Source organism: Hibiscus syriacus, unplaced genomic scaffold, assembly GCF_006381635.1.
Source record: "Hibiscus syriacus cultivar Baekdansim isolate YM2019G1 unplaced genomic scaffold, ASM638163v2 tig00112762_pilon, whole genome shotgun sequence".
Lineage (NCBI taxonomy): Eukaryota > Viridiplantae > Streptophyta > Magnoliopsida > Malvales > Malvaceae > Hibiscus > Hibiscus syriacus.
In genome coordinates, this window is record NW_024063399.1 from 753880 (window position 1) to 776227 (window position 22348).

General features: G+C 35.5%; 2 protein-coding genes and 1 pseudogene across 2 annotated transcripts; 2 read left to right on the forward strand and 1 right to left on the reverse strand.

The window, feature by feature from the left end:
• The first annotated feature begins 2770 nt into the window (after window positions 1–2770).
• Window positions 2771–4590, forward strand: LOC120183444 (transcription factor MYB14-like). The gene is made up of 2 exons (XM_039188135.1): window positions 2771–2921; window positions 4052–4590. Exons 1-2 carry the CDS (start codon window positions 2773–2775, stop codon window positions 4419–4421), a joined length of 519 nt encoding a protein of 172 aa, XP_039044066.1. The 5' UTR covers window positions 2771–2772; the 3' UTR covers window positions 4422–4590.
• Window positions 4591–7768: 3178 nt separating this feature from the next.
• On the forward strand, window positions 7769–12780 carry LOC120183439 (annotated as a pseudogene).
• Window positions 12781–18473: 5693 nt separating this feature from the next.
• On the reverse strand, window positions 18474–19682 carry LOC120183488 (transcription factor MYB102-like). The gene is made up of 3 exons (XM_039188168.1): window positions 19516–19682; window positions 19297–19426; window positions 18474–19218 (listed from the first exon to the last, which is right to left on the reverse strand). Exons 1-3 carry the CDS (start codon window positions 19646–19648, stop codon window positions 18501–18503), a joined length of 981 nt encoding a protein of 326 aa, XP_039044099.1. The 5' UTR covers window positions 19649–19682; the 3' UTR covers window positions 18474–18500.
• Window positions 19683–22348: the final 2666 nt, after the last annotated feature.

The window sequence follows — 22348 nt, forward strand, 5'->3', positions numbered from 1 at the left end:
ATTCCATTATGATAGTTAAATATCCCAAAAGCAAGAAATAATAATGTTATCCAATCTCTATATTGTATAATCCTCAATTCGTCTTGTGACGATATCAAGACTTGTTTGATTCTTGATGAAAAAATCAAAACCCCAAAACAGAGAATGCTTTTGTTTTCTTTTTAAGAGAAAAATAGAGAGTCTTGGAAAAAACTTGTCTGCTACGTGAGCTTTTAAAAAACTGATTACACTATGTTTTTAAATCACAAATAATTGAAAGGTCCCTCTACTTTTCAGTTACACATAACACCACTCAAACTTATATTTTCACGGTATGGAACGGAGAGATTTACACCCGATAATTGCCTCCTCAATACTACACTAATCATCATTGTGTGTACAACAACAACAATTATCAATTACTAAATTATATGAATCAATATAGAAAACAAATTTCTAACATCAACTACACGATTCATCATCATCGAGATTTCCGAGTGAATTCAGATAGTTATCTGCATTTCGACCTCATTCCGAGCACATCATCTTACACTCTTGTTGTAATTGTACTAAATCACACCATTTTTGGGAATTGTTTGTTTGCAGGGTAATGATAACTTGGATGATTGCATCTACCATCTTTATCTGCCCTTGCTGTACATAATCCCAGGTCTTATCCTTGCCAACTTTGTTGGAAACTTCTGCTTATTTCATTTTGATTCGTGATACCATTAACGATCGAAATCAAATGTGACTTTAGTTTCACTTGTTTTGAACATGAAGCAGAAGTCCAGAACATTGGAGATGAACAATGTCCAAGACGGTGCATGGCACGGTCGTGGTGATATACGCTAGGAATCAATGGTGAAGGGAGCAAAGCATTCTTTGAGCTGCACTGTTCTCCTCCTATATCGATCAAGATTCCGGAGCGCTACAGCATAATAGTTTAAACGTCTGCAATAAAGTTTGAACACGCGAGAAGCTGCTGCGTATTCAACAATCTCGTCGGTTATCAGCTACATCGGTGGATTACAAACATCGCTGAAAGTTCATTCTTTGACGGAAACACGTGAAACAAGCAGGTTGAAGAACAATGTACTTTCTCGGATCATAGACCCTGCAGGGATGGTTCTTCCATGTGCATTAAAGGAAAACTTCACACTTAGTTCTTAATTTCCCCAGGTAAACCTTGTGTGATTCGGGAAATCAGTAAACATCATGAATGCATTTGATGTTTCTAAAACTGTATTCTTTGTAATGAAAGAATAAACCTGTTATCTATTCAAGACTTGTGCCGACTATCTAAATTTCTTGCTGGTCCAATGAGGGCACTCTTTTAACTGGGGAGAAAAAAGTAGAGGGCTCTCTAAAGGGATAAAACAACTTTTTAATCCTTGAACTTGATCAATTTTTTCAACTTGGTCCTTGATCTTTTTATTGGCCTACATCAGTATTGAGCATCGATTTTTATCATTTTAATGATATTTTTAGATTATATGAAAAGTCACATCATCAGCAAATTAAAAAAATGAAAATATCGTTAGGTTGGATTTTTTGGACTTTTGATTTGGGCTGATGGGAGTTGGGTTATGTCAGTTACTATTTCATGGATTTTCATTTTCTCCTTTGATTAGTTCTCTTTTTCTTATATATAACTATTAATATTTGATATATTGATGAAATAAGGTATAGTAAGCTTAACAGTATTTGAATCAGGTCCAAATTGATAGGAGGTTTATAATTTGGGATTAAAGCTGTATTATATATGTTACATCATTATTTCGTAAAGTTAAAGATTAAATCTAATAGTGAGTGACTAAAAAATAAATGAAACGTTAGACATAATTTAAAAAATAGGATAAATATTTATGGTCACTCACATATTATTTAAATTTTATTTTAGTTACTCAATTATTATTTTTTTAAAATTATACTTAACATTATGTTTTAGTTCTATTTTGATTATTCATCATTAAAAATTAATCACGATATTAACGTGTCACCATAAGATAACATGATTCTATTAAGAGAACTTTGAGAAAAGGGACATGGAGTTCTGAAAAAAAAATTAAATCTCAATATTAATACTCTTCATCCTTATATCTGGTTTGTGATAGTCTTAACTTAAACATTGCTATTGCTAACGTTATATTGATTAAGGTAATATATTTCTTTTAATTTTATAAGACAATTTATTTTTCTATTCTCAAATTTCTAAAAAGAGAAAAAAAAACCATGAGTTTCATACAATTTCTGTTCCTGTCTCGCCATGACACCGTGCGCATCTTCCCGGAACCATCCAGTTTCCAGTTGAGAGAAACCGACAACTTAACAGTTTCACAAATAAACTACTTCCTCGCAAGAAAACGTTACTGAATAGCCACGATTTTATTTAGTATGAATTGGTAACGCCTCAAACCTCACTACCTAACCCTTATGTCAGCCCCCCTTTGACATACAAATTAATGGACCACGCACGCTGTGTCTTTTGTCATTACCCTTTACAAAAAATACTGGCCTTTTTTTAACCAAAAATCGATGCTTTCTATAAAGGGGCATGGAGAGTCCTGAAGAAGACCGCAAATTGATGCTTATATTAAGAGATATGGGATTTGGAACTGGGCTGAGATGGCTAAACCAGCAGGTGGATAAGAAGACCGCAAATTGACTGCTTATATTAAGAGATATGGGATTTGGAACTGGGCTGAGATGGCTAAACCAGCAGGTGGATTAAGCTAAACAGCAATACCCCTTTGGATGTATTTATTTATTTGTGATTTTACAATTTTTTTAATGTATTTTGTTTACTCTGTAGGATTGCAAAGGTCAGGGAGTTGCAGGCTTCGTTGGGTGAATTACTTAAGGCCTGGAATTAAGCATGGTAATTTCACAAAGGAAGAAGAGCAAACAATAATTGATTTGCATGAAAAGCTTGGAAACAGGTAAATTTCTGCAACTTATCAATGGTTTTCGGAGATGAAATCTGTATTAAGATCTTTGGAGTTTGAAAGAAAGATGTGGGGATTTTAGGAATTTGAGAGAAAGGGATTGATACATGAACCTACAAATCAAATGTTCCTTGTGGAAATAGTTACAATTGTTCATAATTAGTAGTTTTAGATTTATAGGGATACTGTAGAATCGGTGTTGCATTGAAAAGTGCGGTTAAAAAGTGTTTTTTTCTAAAGCACACAGCAGCTAGTTTCTCTGTTTGACTCCCAAAGCTCTCTCAAAAATTATTTTGTCGGAAAAATCTTTTGTTTAGCATTGTTTTGCGGTCGAAAAGTGATTTTGAAAAGCCAAAAGCAATGCTAAATACTCTGGATTGCACTTGGTCAAATGTTTCTTGTGGAAATAGTTATGATTGTTCATAATTGGTAGTTTTAGAGATACAAGGGATACTTTAGAGCACTTTCTAAATGTATTTTGTTGGGAAAAATCCTTTGTTTAACATTGTTTTGTGATCAAATGTCTTTGAAAAGCCAAAAGCAATGGTCAATATACCCGAAATCTGGATTGCTCTTGTGGTTGAATAATCTGGCAGCCGGTTTCAAATTTATTGGTTCCGAAGGCAGTTTCTAAAACTATTTTTCAGGGCAAAAGCCATTTGTTTAACATTGCTTTTGCTTTCAGAAAGTGCTTTTGGACGGTGAAAAACAGTGCTAAACACACTTGGAATTCGAAAGTTCGAGACTTCGAGAAATTATATGATTGTAAAAGAGTTTGAGCAGTTACTTCTGATGGAAGATAGATTTCAGAGGGCAAAAGCCCTTTGTTTAGCTTTGCTTTTGCCATCAAAAGTTCTTTTGAAAAGCGGAAGGCAATGCTGAATTTACAATCAGGATTGCTCATGCAGTTTGGAAAGTGTTTTTGAAAAGTGTGTTTGTAAAGCATTAAGCAGACAGTTTCCTGATTCCGTAAGTAGTTTCTAGAAGTATTTTTGGAGGGCGAAGGCTCTTTGTTTTAGCATTGTTTTTGGGCAGTCAAAAGCAATGGTAAACGCAAATTTTGTTTTTTTAGACAAATATTGCTGGATTTTCCTCTATTGATAGAAATATGGTAAATTTTGCAGATGGTCAGCGATCGCATCAAGGCTGCCCGGAAGAACTGACAATGAGATTAAAAACCATTGGCATGCTCACTTGAGAAAACGTTTTAAGTATGACCTGAAGCATTGCCAGAGAGTGAACCTTCAGAGCCATCCAGTGAAACAAATCAAAATAGTTTCACCCAGCTCAAATCCTACCGACAATATTCCAAGACCATCAATTCTGGAAAGCTATAGTGCAATTTCTACCTACGGTTTACCTTCATCGAGCTCGAATCCTCCATTCGAAATCGAAGAAAGCCAAACATTAAGGGATCCATTGGTTCATTGTTTGGCTCAACTAATCTCTTTTTCAACTCTAATTTCTAGCTCATTGCCTTCCGCGCACATTTGATGTTGATAGATGATATTGTGCATTGCTGTAGACTGTGGCATTGACATTGAATGGATGTTAGCTCTTAATTCCACGTTGTTCGTGTATCTTGTAGCAACAAAGACTGAAGCTTCGTTATTCCATTTTCTCTATTTGTGAAAGTTTAGGTAAGGGAGCTATCCCAATTCAGGGTCAGGGCATGCAGCTGACCTATCGCCTGCAAAATGTGGTTACCGGTGAGACTCGGGTCCTAGTGCCTGTCACGGTACTAACGATTCTCAGCAAACTAAACCAACCCATATAGGCAAAGTTTTCGATATGAAATTTATGCTAAGTTGTTGATAGATCATGAGTGAATGATTTCATGCAACTTTATCATTAGTCATGAAATCAAAAGGGTTTCCTTAACAGGTGATGAAATTTGTAATCTTCACAGGAAAAAACAAACCCAAGAATTTATGAAATAGACCTCATAGGTACAGAAATGGCAGAAACAACATTATACAGATTAAAAGCTGCGCATGAGATTTGGGCATGGGTCTTTGGATCAAAGTTCTGACATTTTACAACTGGCTTCACGAACACAAGTCGATATTATTCTCATCAATCAAGTCTTTAGAGGTATGGGAACGATATTGGACGGCTTAAAAGAAAAACAAAACTTAAAGAACCTTTGAGTGTCATGTTTCTCTTGAGCTTCTCAATTCCTCAATCACCCCAAAACATAAAGACATAGTTACTTCTTTCCCCATTGGGGAGCTTTCCAAGCATATAAAATTGTGTTGGTTTCTCGACAAAGATGCCAAAATCTTTAAGACAGCAACGTACCTTAAACGTTGCCTGAGTCTGGAACTTCTCTCTCATATCCCCCGCTAATTCTTTGTAATTTCTATGTAGAGTGTGTCTTCTTTCCGGTCTTCCTTTACACTTGTGATAATAAATTGATGTCTTTGTGTCTCGGAGTCTAAATAGAGATATTTTAATGTCTTATTGAATGAAGCATTGCTCTATTACCTATCTGAACAAAACAACACGACATAAACATAGACAAGTAACAATGTTTTAAACATTTGAAACCGAGTTTTGTCGTTCATGATCCTTGTTCAACAGCTGCCCCCTCGTTTACATTTAAAAAAATAAAACACATTAAACAAAAAGGATTATCTAATTTTTGTTTTTCAGGTTTTAGTCAAACTGTCAAAGAAAAATGGTGAAAAAGAGGGCTTGGTGATATCGTAGGTGTGGAATCTGGGTGAAAACTTTTTATCCACACGGTTGAATCTGGGAAATCTTCACCCTTTTACTTTCACTGCAATATCCAACGAATTTACGACCACGCTTGCTGTCTCTCTTTTCAGGCACTGTTGCAATGGCAGCATCCATGGTGCTTGTTGTGATTTCCGATTTGGTGCAGGGGCGGTCCAAAACACTTACTGGGGTTCTTTCACTCGAGCTCAACACCGTATCGACAATGGATTCGCTCCCTAGCATTGCATTAAAGCATTTTAACACATTCTCCTGCAGAATTATAGCATTCATTCATTAAGTCGAGTAAGTAAAAAGCTCGATATACTTTAATTAAGGTCAAGAGTTTGAAATATGCTGATGTTTTTCAAATATTCACACAAAACCGATGTTTCAAAGGAAACAAACTGCAATGGGAATAGCTCGTCAGTTGCCGCAAGAAGAGCTAGAAAGGATTTTGAGAATAAAATATTAATAGATATAAATTAATTAAAAATTATGAGAAGAAAATATTGGTAAAAGTTATAATTATCGACGAGTTTATAAATATTTTTGAGGTTGACAAATATACGTTAGTAATAATTTTTTTTAATAGAACGAGCACAAATAAAATTTCAAGACGGACACCATCAATAAAATAGATAATTAACCGAAAAATTCAAATTATAAAGTGGACACGTGCCCAACCTCGGAAAGCTCTGGATCTGCCACTAGTTATAATCATAATACTTAATTGAATAAAATACAAAATTGAAAGAGTTATCATAGATTAAATCGTAAAAATCAAACTAATTGGTTGAAGACCTTAATAACATCATAACTTTTTTTAATTATTAAATTGTACAAATTTAAATTTGACTCAAATAATTTTAAAAATATCTTACTTAAATTGAAATTTAAAGTAAAATTTATTTTTTTAAATCCAATCGAGTTTTACTCTGTGATTAGTACTTGTTACTTATGGTTGAGCCTTGTAGCCTGTTTGGTTATTTGGGCTTTTAGCCTTATACACTTGGGCTTTAAGCCATAGTATTTGGAAGCAAAAGAATGTGCCCGTTGGGCTTTCTATTTGTATGTATGCTGCTCAATTAGTATTAAAATGATGGTTACTACAACTACAAGGTCGCTGTAATCATGGTCATTTGCAGTAAATCGTTTGCCCTTTGATTTCCTTGTATCCTCTTCTTGCCCGGGTTAAATGCAGTAAGATTCCGGTACAACCCGAAGCCTCTCGATCGAACCAAGATGTCAAAGGGAGACGCTGTAGCGTCCAGTTTTATAACTAATCAAATTCGTAGTTTAAGTGTTCTGCAACTTGTATGTAACCTTGGCTCCTCTGCAATTCATGTGCATCTAATGTTGGGTGGATAGTCCAAGTTGCCTTGATCTACTGCCAGCTGAAGCAAACAATTAGAGATTTCAGATGAAAGAGACATCGTGGAGTGCAGCGTCGGCCATTTTATAGACGAATATGCCAGCACTGAACTTGATCAAATCCTGCTATGTTTTCATGCTGTTGATCACAACTTGGTACAAAAACCATGCTGCAGGAGGCAAAGTCTATAGGATGGGAATCATTATGCTGCAAATTTAAATGATATTTTGCAAAGAAGAAAGAGCCATTGTTGAAAGAACACAGCTGATCGGATTGACCACAAGTTATTTTCAAATCCGACTCGAAAATTTCGATTTCTCGGCTTTACAAACTGAATGGTTGCTTTCTGCTTCATGATCTGATATAGAATGAGATTGAAAAAGGATTGTTCGAAGCATTATCTGATTGCAATGCTCTCTCAGACAAGGACATCTATGATACGATATGTAAAAACAATATGTAGATTGTGCAGCAGCACTAACAACTTTTGTCGGGTCGAGTGGAAAGTTCGATATCTCCGTCGACGCTACCGAATACTGAAGGATTGCACAAACTGCTTATTACAATGCTGCAGATTCAAACCGCTTACTGCAATTGGCAATGGCCATAATCAACTGGTGCATGCTCAAATTCTGCAACATTCATATTGTTTCTTAATATGATTTCACACAAATAATACCAGCAATAAATATCTCACTTAATGCTTAATAGTAAAAAAAAACTCCAAAAAGATGCAATTTTGAGAAAAAACCCAAAGAGAGTCTCCCCCTTAATTGTCTCAAACTGTCAAGCTTCCCGATCAAAGCTTCCTCTCCTTGCACCATTTGGAAAGTTACCCGGGCTAAACAGGACTTTATATTTCCTCAAAATTACCGTATCTGCCGCTTTCTTTTTCACTCTTTCAGCTCCACTACTCCCAATAAACCCTTAACTCCGTCCATTCCAAAAACCAGCATTCTCCTCTTTCTAATCTAAACCCAGATCGTTTTCTCTGTTTTTTTCTCTCTCGAGAATCCCATTGTTTTTTCGGGGAAAAGATTCGCTTTTTACTGGAAAAATCAGCCAAACAGAGGGAATGGAGGAAGAAGGTGCTACACCGGACCATCTCCGGTGCAATCGAACCGACGGGAGACAATGGCGGTGCAAGCGACGAGTAATGGAAGGGAAAAAGCTTTGCGAGCTTCACTATGTCCAAGGCTCTATCCGGCAGAAGAAACAGAAAGTGCCCGAATCCATGAAGATGCAACGGAAAAAGAGGATAAAGAACGCCTTTGAGAAGAACAAGCTCGAAATTAGGGCAAAGTTGCTGAAATTAGCGAGACCAATGAAGCGGAAGCGTGTGATCGGAGGTGAACCCGAGGCGTTGGACGAAGCTGTTCGTAAGATGAAGCTGAAAAGAGGGAATTTGCCATTGGAGCTTATAAGAATGGTTTTGAAAAGAGAAGCTGAGAAGAATAAGAAGAAACGAGAAGAAAGTGATTGTAGTGACTTTGATGAAGATGATGATGAAGAAGAAGAAGAAATAGCTAACTTGATGAGAGAATTGCCTAATGGGTTGATGGCTATTTCTTCTTCAAGTCCACATTTTGATAACGCAGGTTCATGTTCGGGTTCAGTTCCATGTATTAATGTTAAAGTAGGAGAAACTGAAACTAATACTGTTGCAATGACTGGAAGGCGGTTTAGATCTAAGAACGTTCAGCGATTACCTGTTGGTACATTGCAGGTATATATATTTGGTTTCAGTTTGCCATTTTTTAGTTAATTTCTTCTGGTTCTTTTTGAATTGTGGGGTATCCCCTCCCCTAATGAAGTTTCTGCCATGTAAGAAGAATGGGACAAATTTGAGGAGAGGGAGAAGAATAAGGTGCCATTGGTGTAGAAAGGGTGGTGCTTCTAATTTGATCAAGTGTTCCAGTTGTAAAGAGCAGTTATTTTGCTTGGATTGCATAAAAGAACAGTGCGTGATCTTTTACCCCTTTTAGTTCTGTTTAAATTGTGATTGTAAAGTACCTGTTTCGGCCTCTAGAAGTTGTTCACGTAGTTTCTCACATGGAACTTCCTGAACTAGTATTTTTGGAGTATACTTTCCCATTCTGGCTTGTATCATCTGTTTAGTTTGAATTGGATTCGAACCATTTGGTTGGAGTTAAAACATTGATGTTGATTAACTATTATGTTGTCATACTGCATGCAGGTATTTTTCTAAGCAAGATGAAGTTCATATAGCTTGTCCTGTGTGTTGTGGAACTTGTGGCTGCAAGATCTGTTCAGTGAATCAATGTAGAGTGACTGAATGTAAGGTCTGATATCATCTGAAACGCCTCATTTTTGATGCAGTGCTTGCATTTATCCACGCCAATATCTGATGTTCTGCTTAATTACAAACAATAACATGACTCAGGAGATTCTTAGGGACAAAAACATAGTGGACAAGGTGTTAGATTTTCATTATTTGATCTGCATGCTTCTTCCTGTTTTTAAGAGAATAAACCAAGACCAAAGTGCCGAGATCGATGTGGAGGCAAAAATACAAGGTATTACAATGATGCTACGTGAATTTTTCTTATTAAAGCACTTTATGTTAATCAGAGTAAGACGTTTTGATGTCTTCTTGTGTGCCATAGGCAAGAAACTGTGTGATATTCAGGTACAACAAGCTGAATTTTGTGGCTATAAGGAATATGCTGGTATGCTCTTTGCTGTTTGAATGTATTTAATAAAATATATGTTTGTTTTTGGTTTTACTTTGGTGATGATATTACTTCTGGAGCAGCGGTAACTGCAAGTCTTTCATATTGGATTTCCATAGAAGCTGCCCAAAGTGTTCATATAGCCTGCCTAAGTTGTTGTCGGGATATCTTTCAAGGGAATTTAGTTGGAAGTATCAAAGAACTTAACTGCAAATGCCCAAAGAGAAGGAAAACTTGTTTTCCTGGTGTATGCCTTTCGGATCGAAAATCTGTTAGAATAACCAGGCAGACTTCAGACGGTAGGCATATTGATTCTTCTGTATCATTTCCTAGTCGGAAAGCTCCTGATGGCAGCGTTCCTATATCATGCCCACCCAGAGAGTTTGGTGGTTGTGGCGATGGCCTTCTTGGTCTGAAATGTATTTTGCCACTATGTTGGTTCAAAGAGCTGGAAGTAAGCGCTGAAGAAATAGTTGGAAGCTGTGAATTGCCAGAAGCAGTTGATACTTTTTCATGCTGCTCCCAGTGTCCTGCGACGGATTATGAAGCCAAAGGGGTGACGCAGTTGCAGGAGGCTTCCAGGAGAGAGAATTCAAATGATAACTTCCTATTTTACCCCACTAACTTGAACATTCACGGTGATAACCTGGAGCACTTCCAGAAGCATTGGGGTAAAGGCCATCCCGTAATAGTTCGGAATGTTCTTCGGACTACTGCTTTAAGTTGGGATCCATTATTCTTGTTTTGCTCATATCTTAAGAATAGTCTTGCCAAAGCTGAGAATGAAGAGTTACATAAAGATACTGCTCACTTGGACTGGTTTGAGGTTAGCTTTCTAAATTACATTTTCATATCAAATTGCAATTTTGGAGTTAAAGGAACATAGATAGGTCCCTTTTAGTTCATGAAAGTGCATTTAAACTTTCATGTGCATCTGCTTGATCCTGTGTGGTGTGGTATGCTCACAGGTGCAATTTCTTGCTTGTCACTCTTTTTTTTTTTTTTTTCAATCATGATTGTTGGTGTTTGAGCTGTTTTCATTATGTAGGTATAAAGAATTTTGCCTCATATATGGCAGGTTGAAATCGGTATTGTGCAGTCGTTTTTGGGATCATTAAGGAAGCTGCCACAATCTAGCATGTGTGATGAGAAGCTGAAACTAAAGGGCCACCTTTCTTCTCAAACATTTCATGAACAATTTCCAGATCATTATATTGAACTCGTTCGTTCTTTACCACTTCCAGATTACATGGATCCTGGAAGTGGTGTTTTGAACATTGCTGCAAGGTTGCCACAAGAATTCACAAAGCCTGACCTTGGCCCATCTGTCTCCATCTCATATTGCAGTGGCGAGGAACTTGTACAGGCCAATTCCGTGACAAAATTATGTTACAGTTTATGTGATATTGTATGTGTATCTTGGTCATTTCATCCTGTAAAACTTGGTATTACGCGTATTCCTTTGCTCTTTGATATTCGCTAATGAACAGTTTCTTTATATTTCTTTTCTCCCTCATTCCATCACAGGTTAATGTTCTAGCACATGCTACAGATGCTCCTGTTTCCATGAAGCAGCTTAATAAAATAAGAAAGTTAATGAAAAAGAAACAGTTTGAAGACCAAAAGGAGCTTGCTAAGACTAATCTGGATCAAAATATGGCTACTGAAGCTAAGGAAAAAGGTCCGTCACATGATGAAAACATGGAAGAAGTAGGATTGAATGGTACAGTCGGTAAAGAAATGTATTCTCATCACACAGCACCAAAAGTTTCTCGATCACCTTCTGCCGTGCATGAAGCACATGTTAAGGAAGATAGCTCTGACTCAGAGTCCGATTCGGACTGTAATTCAAATTCTGAAGCTGCACTACTTCCATCTAACACCATTCACAGCTCAGAAGCATTAGAAGATCATGAAATCCTCCGGACAAGAACAGATTTGGCCAAGTCTTGTGGTGCAGAATGGGATGTCTTCCGCAGGCAGGATGTTCCAAAACTTATGGAATACCTTAAAAAGTACTCAAACGAGTTTGATCACACATTTGACTTTCAAAAGCATGTAAGACGTGTCACGAGACTTGAATTTCTTTTTAACAGAATGGACATTGCGCTGGTTGTTTAACATTCCTGCTGCAGGTGGTTCATCCAATCCTTGATCAGAATTTCTTTCTCGACGCATGTCACAAAAGAAGGCTGAAGGAGGAGTATGGTGAGTTTACTTGGTTTTATTATCTCTTGTTATAGTTAAAGATAAACATACTAAAGTTTCTTCCCACCTGATACTGCTTCTAGAAATTGAACCCTGGACTTTTGAACAACATGTTGGAGAAGCCATTATAATTCCAGCTGGCTGTCCATACCAGATTAGGAACGTTAAGGTATATATACTGATATGTTTGGTCTTGAATAATCGTTGCAGAACTTACTGGATGATGTTATGTGCCATTTTTCATATGCTTCTTCATTGGTTTCAATTTTATGGCTATTAAGGTTCTTTTTTCCCCCCTGATAACCTGTAGTCCTGCGTTAATGTGGTTTTGGAATTTATTTCACCGGAAAATATGACCAAGTGCATCCAGTTGATCGATGAGCTTCGTCTGCTTCCCGACAATCACAGAGCCAAAGCAAAGAAGTTCGAGGTAAAATTTTAAAATACAACTCCAGTTAACAGTGTTCATTTTGTGTATTGGTGTGAATACAATTCTCCTTTTGCTATAAACTCAGGTTGAGAAGATGGCCCTGTATAGAATTAGTGCAGCAATAAAAGAAATCCGGAAGGTTATACGTGCAGAGTAAGTTGGTTTGGGAGAAGTCTTTTATCTGCAGATAGCATGATTCATCAATCTTCCACTAAAATTACAGCTCATGAACATAATGTCTCGTTCTCGAGGGCTGAGCTCAGTGAGTAGTTAAGAACAATGACATGTTTATGTAAGGGATTCTGCTCTATGGCTTTTCCAATGTTGAAGCATTGCTCCCAGCAAAGGCATTCGGAGATTTTGATGCAATTGTCCATTCTCCCTTTCTTCCCCGATTGTCCATGGAAGTTGAATTATATGAAACTAGGCCAGGCCAATTGATCAGCTTGTAAATGTGTAGGATGGAAATATTCATTCCTACTGCTTTTACCTTTTTTATTGAATATATATATATAATATATATATATATAATATATATATATATATATACGAACCACAATTAATTTCTCCATTTGGTCACAATCTTTTCCATTATGATGTTAATCCCCTTCAAATATTTAGATTATAAGTACCTATTTTGAACTTAGATAATTTATCCCCTCGAATATTTGGTTTAAACACCTCTAAATCTCTCTCAATTCTAAAATCTCCACTAAGAAAAGCCATAATATTAGTCTTATAGCAAACCAATGAATCTTAGGGCAAAGTCCTGCATATATGTTTGTATGTATGAAGGCTAATCCTAAATGTTCAACTCCACCGCTTGCATGTATTACAATATTAGCCCAATTTATAATTAATAATTTAACAAAAATAACTAAAACTATTGAATAATATATATCACACGGTCATGGGTCAGTTCAATCTTTATCCTCCCTGTTAAGGTTCTTTATTATTTAACTTCCACAAACTCTTTGATACTTTAATATTATAAAATTATAAATTAATATGTAATCAATAATCATATTTTTAACTAGTGTTATTTTCTTTTCATCAACAAAATTCTTTTTCTTTCGTAAAATTACGACTTATATACTTATTACTGCATCAAATATTTTTTTTTATATCATTAAAGTTGACAACTTTTGTCTACGATTTTCTTCATTCCATATTCCAAATTAGAACATATCATTATCACCAAGACTTATGGTTCTCAAAACCCAAAATTCTCCGCATTTTCCTTACAATTATTAAAGAACACACACACATGAATGAGACCCCAAAGTCATATTAAGGCATGAACCCACTTTTCGAGTGTAAAAGTCATGTTTTTTCAAAATGTTTGAAGGAACAAAGTTTCTTTGGGCGGTCGATCAACGGGAGAGGGTGTCGTTTTCTGAGGCACTGGACGGCTCATTGTCAAAGAGGGAGCCTTAACCTTGCCTCTATCAATTCAATTTTTCTACATTAGTTGACACGTTTAAGCCCTAATTATCTCATTTAATGTTTTCCACAATGGTTGTACATGTATCACACGAGTGCAAGTGCGGAAGACAAGAGATAGAGTGACTAAATCCACTATTTGTTCATAGGATAGGGACTTATAATACAATTTGACCTGTAAAATAATTTACCAAATTTTGACGTATAATTTACGTTAAGCTTACATGGGGTTTGACATAGAGAACCGGTAAACGGGAAAGAAGCTTCGAATATAGGGAAGTTGATCTGCTTATAAATGGCGATTATAAATATATAAAAGTTAGCATCTCGTACAACTTCTAATTATGTTTAAGTAATAAAAATTAAAATTTTTAAATTAAATATAATTACTTTTTTTTATTATTGATCCCGATCATTCATTGTAATTCACGTAGTTTCTTCTACAATTTTCAACTAATTTAATCATATCAATTAGCTAATTAAAATGTGCGTTTGTACAAATTATTATCCTACAACTTTGTAATTATTTATTATAAAGTATTTATTAAAATGGTTTTCTAAACCTTTTCCATGTCTTTATCTTTTAAAATGAAAACGAAATGTTTTCAAAATTTTCTTGGTCTGCAATTTTTTTTTCTTCAAAATATTCAAATTATAAAGTCTAAACGAAGCTTGTCGGCTATTCATAGTCGAAAGACAGCTTGATCCATTGTTGCCGACATATGAAGAGACGAAAGTGAAAGGATACCATATCCATGTTGTCTTGTTTCTACACATGTAGGAATCAATGTAATTACAAAGCCGAACTAAAGGAGCTCGTTTCATGCAATATATGATGAGACGTCGGTCCGTACGTACACGAGTTTCGTGTGGCAAAACAAATCAAGAAACAAAAACATATGTTCAAAACTGGAGTGCTGGTTTTTCATCTTACCCAAGAGCCGTATATGATGAAGAACGACATATACTAGGTGAACTTCTTTACCAAGTATATTAGGTTTTAACCTAATGTCCCATTAAAATTGAAATCCAAACATGGATCTTTTGTTTTATTGTCGCACTTGATCTAGGCCACGATGTACGGACCCATGTCATGATCATATATGTTGAAATTGTCTTTTAATATAGATGAAGTCGTGATTAAATTATGACAGATGTTCAATTATTAATTTTAAAATGAACAGAGTCTTAAAAAAGTAATTAGGTCAGAAATATTAAGGAAGTTAGGGGTGGATCAAGGTAGTGTTTGGTTGTAGTCGTATCTTTTAAAATTTTAAATCCTCATATAATTTAATATTTTATATGTATTCTTATTGATGATGTCTAATTTTATACTCTTAAAATTTTATAACTTTACATCTTAAATTTATAATTTTTAAATTTGCAACTTTTCGCGGTGCCAACACATATGCTAACAAGTTTGCATTTCTTTTGCAAAATGTGTTAATAATAGATTAGCATAAAATATTATTGATTAAGAATGATCAAGTGTTTTTTTCCTTTTTGCATGAAGACAAAGTAGTAAGTAATTATATAGTGACTATAAAGTCAAAGCTAGGGTTGCTCTCAAAATATGGGGACAGAAGACTTGTCACTGTTGTTACCCGGTCAACCGGTAAGGCTTTAAAGGGCTCAAAAAAAAAGTCAAAACCCCATGCATGATTGAGTCCACGTGTCCTCAAATGGTGACATTATGAAACAGATTAGGTTCTTTGTTTAAGACGGATAATAAAGGACACAACAAGAGATCCGCCATGTTTTTCAATTGGTGGTCCGTCACTCGAGCCCTTACGCGATCGGTCGACCCGTGCCCTTCTTCTTTTCATATTTTATTTATTTAGGTCAAACCCCGCCCATTACCCATAATCGCCCATGCAAATTACCTACTTTTATCACATTACCTGAAAAAGACTTGCCCTAACAGGTGGCCCTTACACGTGTCTGATTCACAACCTCCGACGTCGCCATGGCCGGAATGTCCGCCGATATTTGAACTCTCTGTTGGTATCTTTGAAACCAAAAGTCTTATATCTCCTATCATATATACTATCAATATTTTTCTAATAATTAATTGATGTTTAATTCAAATTAAATATTATAAAATTGATTTTTTTAATTCTGTTTATTTTTTTTATAATATCAAATTTAAACTTTTGACTTTATCTAAAGTGTTAGTGTTTTATAAGACTAAACCAATTAATATAATAATCTAATTTACGGATTTCAAAGTAAAACATTTATATTTATAGGCATTGGCGGATGCACTAAACGGGGTTAAGTATATCTCATTATTTTAGAAAAGTGATTAAATTTAGTTTAATGTATTAAAAAATTACAATTTTTGCATACCTATTAATTTAAAAAAATTAAAATTTTAAACCTCTATTTTTAAATTTCTGGATCCGCCACTTATAGGCAAAAATGGCAGCATATTAGGGAAGAAGGGAAAAGACGTTAGGTTTCATTTATTATAAGTGCCAAAACTCTTGTGAACAAAGACAACACCATCATCCTTATGTATGATTTGTTTCATTATTCTTCTTTTTAGTTTCTGTCTTTATACTTGACATGGTTTGAATATATATATATATATATATGATAAGTTGATTAATATGAGATATTATGTCTCTTAAGCAATCGAATCCTAGCGTTTGCGAATAGAGTAAATTGAATTGGGAAGATCACTCTCGCATATACAGTATCTAATCTGAATTAATCGATTAATATATTAGATATCAATGATTAATTCAAAAAATAAAAAGTGAGATATGATAATATACATATGGAAATTAATGATGACAACAAAAAATAATTGTGGGGACACATCAATAATGGAAACTTTTCAATGTAATAAAAAGAGAAAATCGCCTCAGTGACCAAAAATACCTTATAATATACGATTTTAATCAACTTTTTTTGGATTTGCCAAAATGACCAATAAAATCGCAACGCGATATCAAAATCGCAACGCGATTTAGAAAATCGCAACGTTAAAAAGAAAATCGCAACGGTCAAAAGAAAATCGCAACGCGAGCTTCCAAGTTCGCAACGCGATTTAGAAGAAAATCGCAATGCGATTGATAGAATCGCAATGCGATTGAGAGAGTCGCAACGCGATTTAGAAGAAAATCGCAATGCGACTGAGAGAATCGCAATGCGATTGAGAGAATCGCAACGCGATTTAGAAAATCGCAACGTTAAAAAGAATAGTTAAAAAAATTTTGTTTCTTAAGAATTTTCTCTAAAAAGATAGTATCCGCGCGGACGTGTCGAAAACACGTATTACCACGACCACGACCACGACCACGACCACGACCCGAGACGAGACGGCGGCGGCGGCGCGCGAGAGTCCCCCTTGTCCTCTTTCACTCAACAAGGAAGTGCAAAATACAAGCCTTAAATATAATTCCCAATAGTGTTTCCAATACTATGTGGGATTGAGCATTACCAACACTTGTTCCCAATATCATTATTCTTCATAAGTTATCATCCATTACAATATGAATTATCGATAATAAATTAATTCATTTTAATAAGTATTTAAAATTATAACTTGATAAATACATGAAATAATTCTATTATTAAATAAAAATATTTTTTATATTAAAATTATTGAGATAGATATTACTATAAAAGTAAAAGATTTTTTTTTCATGTACAACCTCTATGTGAATTAGTTTCACAATAAGGTATCGGTTATGCATTGGATTCTTTCGTATTAGATGGTCTTTAATAAGATCATCATCATCATTCTTTTGTTCAACAATACCATATATTAATGAGGTATATTGGTTCATTAACACGACTAATTCATATTGTAATGGATGATAACTTATGAAGAATAATGATATTTGGAACAAGTGTTGGTAATGCTCAATCCCACATAGTATTGGAAATACTATTGGGAATGGTATTTAAGGCTTGTATTTTGCACTTCCTTGTTGAGTGAAAGAGGACAAGGGGGACTCTCGCGTGCCGCCGCCGTCTCGTCTCGGGTCGGGTCGGGTCGGGTCGGGTCGGGTCGGGGTCGTGGTCGTGGTCGTGGTCGTGGTCGTGGTCGTGGTCGTGGTAATACGTGTCTTCGACACGTCCGCGCGGATACTATCTTTTTAGAGAAAATTCTTAAGAAACAAAATTTTTTTAACTATTCTTTTGACCGTTGCGATTTTCTAAATCGCATTGCGATTCTATAAATCGCATTGCGATTCTCTCAGTCGCATTGCGATTTTCTTCTAAATCGCGTTGCGACTCTCTCAATCGCATTGCGATTCTATAAATCGCATTGCGATTCTATCAATCGCATTGCGATTTTCTTCTAAATCGCGTTGCGAACTTGGAAGCTCGCGTTGCGATTTTCTTTTGACCGTTGCGATTTTCTTTTTAACGTTGCGATTTTCTAAATCGCGTTGCGATTTTGATATCGCGTTGCGATTTTATTGGTCATTTTGGCAAATCCAAAAAAAATTGGTTAAAATCGTATATTATAAGGTATTTTTGGTCACTGATGCGATTTTCACTAATAAAAATTGAAAAGATTGATTTCATACTAAAAGAAGTGATAAAGAGGTAGGATCTTGCTTCCTAATACAGAAATTTTAAAGAAGATTGCAGCAAATTAATTATCAACAACAAGTCACAACTCCGCACTGAATGCAAAAAAAAAAAAAACCCTTCTTTTGTGAGTTTTGATTGTTCATTTTGCTAAATTACAAGAATTCATTAACATCTAAAATATCCGGAATTTGATCGAACTTGTAAATATTGTTACTGCTATAGCTTTCTCTTTCGTCCTCGGTGCTGCTACTGTTGATGTACGTCGGACTGGAAGAAGGCGTTGATAGAACCGACGCAAAGCCGAAGCTCAGGTCGGAGCCGTAACAGTTATAGTTTGCCGGAAACGGCACGTAATCTTCAGTCAAATCTTGAACCATGGCATTGCCTTGCTGCCACTCACTGAAATCGGCGTTTGGTGGGAATTGGTTCAGGTTAGGGTTCATCATCAACGGTGCTTCGTTGTTATCAAATGGAATGCTACTACAAGGAGGTATATTCAACGAGGTGCAAGCTTCTGGGATCCCTTGGACTTGCATCAATGGCGGATTATATTGGTTTTGGATTTGATTTTCTTCAATATCTTGATAAACAAAATCTGGATTTTGGTTTTGGTTTTGGCTTTGAGATGACATGAGAGAACTGGCGAGCCTTAGAATCTCAGGGTTAATAAGGGATTGAGCTCCGATTAACCTCGACATGTTCATCCGAGACGAACTTAAGATCGAGGAAAGGTCGAGAAGATCGAGCCGCGGACTATGCGTCACTGGATCGATCCCCATTCGGAGGAGTCTCTTCCGAATGTGTGTGTTCCAGTAGTTCTTTATCTCGTTGTCTGTCCTTCCGGGCAACCGAGCAGCTATGACAGACCACCTACGTATATACAAAAACACATATGTTTTCTAAATAAAATCTAAACAGAAACCACGAATGGTGAAAACATAAACTTACTTATTTCCCAGCACACTGTGGAGCTGAATTATTGTCTCTTCCTCCTCGAAAGAGAATCTGCCTCTTTTGATATCTGGCCTTAAGTAATTAGTCCATCGAAGACGACAGCTCTTTCCACACCTTTGAAGCCCTGAATTTTAAAAATTAATATAAAATGCCCTTTACTCCTTTAAGCAACAACGAAAACACCCACGAATTATAGAGAGAGAGAGAGCTTACCAGCATTCTTTGGCAGTGTTCTCCAATTGCCATAGCCGTGTTTCTGAATGTAATCAATCAGTTTCTGATCTTCTTCAGGCGTCCATGGACCTTTTTTGAGCCCATTTTTCTCACAGCAAGGTGTTCTTCCCATGGTATAAGACTCAGTTTTAACTGGTTTGATTAGCTTTGTAGGACAAATGAAGAGGAAATGATGCGCAGCCAAGGGACTTAGGGTCCGTATGGGGACGTACTTGTATAAATAAGCCACAGGCCAAAAGTCAAAAATTGGGTACCGTCCTCTGTTTATTACTATGGCAACGTGTCCTCTTTTATAAAAAGGTCTAATCATGAATTTGATCCTTTCATTATACTTAACTTTGGTATTTTGCCCCTATATTTTAATTTGGTATGAGCATAACTTGGTTCTTTTTACTTTTATATGACCAGGTTAAATGAAAATTCTGTATATATGTCCCTTATAAAATTTATTATTTCATCTCAACCCCAAATCAAAATTATCTATCACCGGATAATTTTTAGTCCCTGTTAGACTTGCATATATGACGAGCTTCTACCCCTACTTGTTAGAAGGAAAGGTAGTATGACAAAATCTTGAATTTGAGCAGGGAATTGAATTGACAAATCTTCCATTTTCAAATATTATTCCCATAATAAATCTCAACTAAGGGAAGATAATCCATTGTGATATCGTTTTCCCTGGTGTAGGGAGAGTGCCTCACTCCTTGCTTTCTGGAACTATATTAGCTGTCACCAACGTACAACAGCCACGTGTCCACCTTCTTCTTTTGTTTTGCATTTCTCACAAAGATTCTGGCTTCACAGGAGTTGATTTAAGCTGAAGCCAAGGATCATTTGAGTTGTTACTTGAAATGACCGCTTCACCAATGGAAGCTGGCATGCTGGACCAATTCTCTTCCCACCACATGAGGGCGATCCAATCAATTTCCTTTTGAAATATTTGAATTACTTATTATTAAAATAATAAATGCTTGTGGAAGCATTCGATTTGAGGACGTCATAATAAGAGGTGTTATATGCATGTAACATTTATTATTTGCATAGAAACAGGTTTGATTTTGGTGCCAATATGCCTCAAGTTTGCTTTCTGCATATAGTTTGGAAGCTTTCTGACCAGTCAATGGTTCAATTTTGTAAGAAATTGAAATCAAACACGTTACTTTTGTCCAAAGTGATTGAATTGTTTTACATAAATAAAAGGTAAAATCATTATTATAGATAAATTTAAAATTACGGATTTTCAAGAAATTATATTAAAATTTTTCTTCTTCATCCTTAGTCTTTTCCGCGTGACACTTTCTATTTTGCTTCTAAAACAGCCTATGAGTGGATTCTCATGGGAAATATATATTTGTGTGTTGTTTTTCGAATTCGAATATGTGAAAGTACGTTCAGGAAAAAGGCATTGAAGATAAACATAAATTTTCAATGACGAATTTCGACGTGATTGTTTGAGATTTTTTCTAAGAATATTATAAATTTATATTGCATTTGCATGAATGACGTGTATGAACCCGAAGAACTCGACGTGTTGAAACCATGAACGCTTGGTTTGTAATCTACCCGCCACGTCATGACCGTACACGTAGATGTGATCATTTCCCTTGATATAAATATAACTTTAATTATGAATGACTTCCTTGCTTGACTTTCTCACTTTATTTTGTAATCTTTTTTAAACAAATCATTCCCAAAATAAATCCGTACGATCAAATGAATATAATTCTAAACCCTAATCCATAGGGACTGGGCTGGGCTATAATTGCTCGAATTATACCTTTTTTAATGTGTTTAATTTTTTTATATTAGTTCAAGTGTCAAACGTTACAAATATTATCGTTTTAGGTGTTTAGACCGTAACAATCATTAAATTATGCTATTAAAAGACATGTGTCACATTAAGGTAACTTTAAAAAATTTAAAATAATATTTATTAAAAAACTCAAAATTTTCAAAAATCTTAAAAAACCAAACCTTTGAAAACCACTAAATCTAATCTCTAGCCCCACATCGACTACCGCCCTTGCTGCGTTGTCGTCAATCAAACCTATACCCGACCACGCCTCCACCCAACGACAAGACACCGCAATCGGAGCTGCGGGAGTTGAATCAAGTTCGTTGTTTCTTCAGGTTTACCATTGATTTCATCACCGGGTATGATTTTTCAGGTAGATGTTTGGGGTAAATGACCCGCTGGGCGTAGGAGTGTTCAAGGGTAAGCTTGATCGACGGTAACGACGGCCAAAGCGGTGATCTGTGTGGGTATAGGACTAAAATCAAGGTTTTCCAAGTTTGGATTTTTAATATTTCTGAAAATTTTAAACTTTTTATAAAAATTATATTTTTTTTTAATAAAAAATTAAAATTACTAGAAAGTGACATGTCACTTAATGGATGTTTTAACGGTGGTTATAGTCTGAACACCTAACGTTTGTAAAGTTAGACATCTAAATGAATATAAAAAGTTTTAAATATCTATTTAAGAAAACAATATAATTTGGACACTTATTTTATAATTAAATCTAGTGATTAACATAAACTACAATTATAATCACAGGTGTATGTCTCCCTGTTTTCGGTCCTGGAGACACTAATGTCAATATAACGAATTATTTGATATATTACCATTCATTGAGATTTACAGTTTAATTTAAAAGATACTATTTTTATATGCTTACATAATTTGTACTATAATAAGATTAATAGGGTAATTACTTGTCCGAAATCTAGGGTTTGCTTGTGCATGGTTTTCCAATAGGAGTTGAAAACGTGTTCTTCTCCATGCTTTGACCATGGTGGATTATCTGCTAAT

Excerpts from the sequence above, each read along its gene's own strand:
- LOC120183444 (XM_039188135.1), top strand. The coding sequence starts at position 2,773 with ATGTATTTTGTTTACTCTGTAGGATTGCAAAGGTCAGGGAGTTGCAGG. Across the intron at positions 2,922-4,051 it reads CATGAAAAGCTTGGAAACAG|ATGGTCAGCGATCGCATCAA; the intron begins GTAAATTTCTGC and ends TAAATTTTGCAG.
- LOC120183488 (XM_039188168.1), bottom strand. The coding sequence starts at position 19,648 with ATGGGAAGAACACCTTGCTGTGAGAAAAATGGGCTCAAAAAAGGTCCA. Across the intron at positions 19,427-19,515 it reads AACACTGCCAAAGAATGCTG|GGCTTCAAAGGTGTGGAAAG; the intron begins GTAAGCTCTCTC and ends TTTAAAATTCAG. Across the intron at positions 19,219-19,296 it reads CACAGTGTGCTGGGAAATAA|GTGGTCTGTCATAGCTGCTC; the intron begins GTAAGTTTATGT and ends GTATATACGTAG.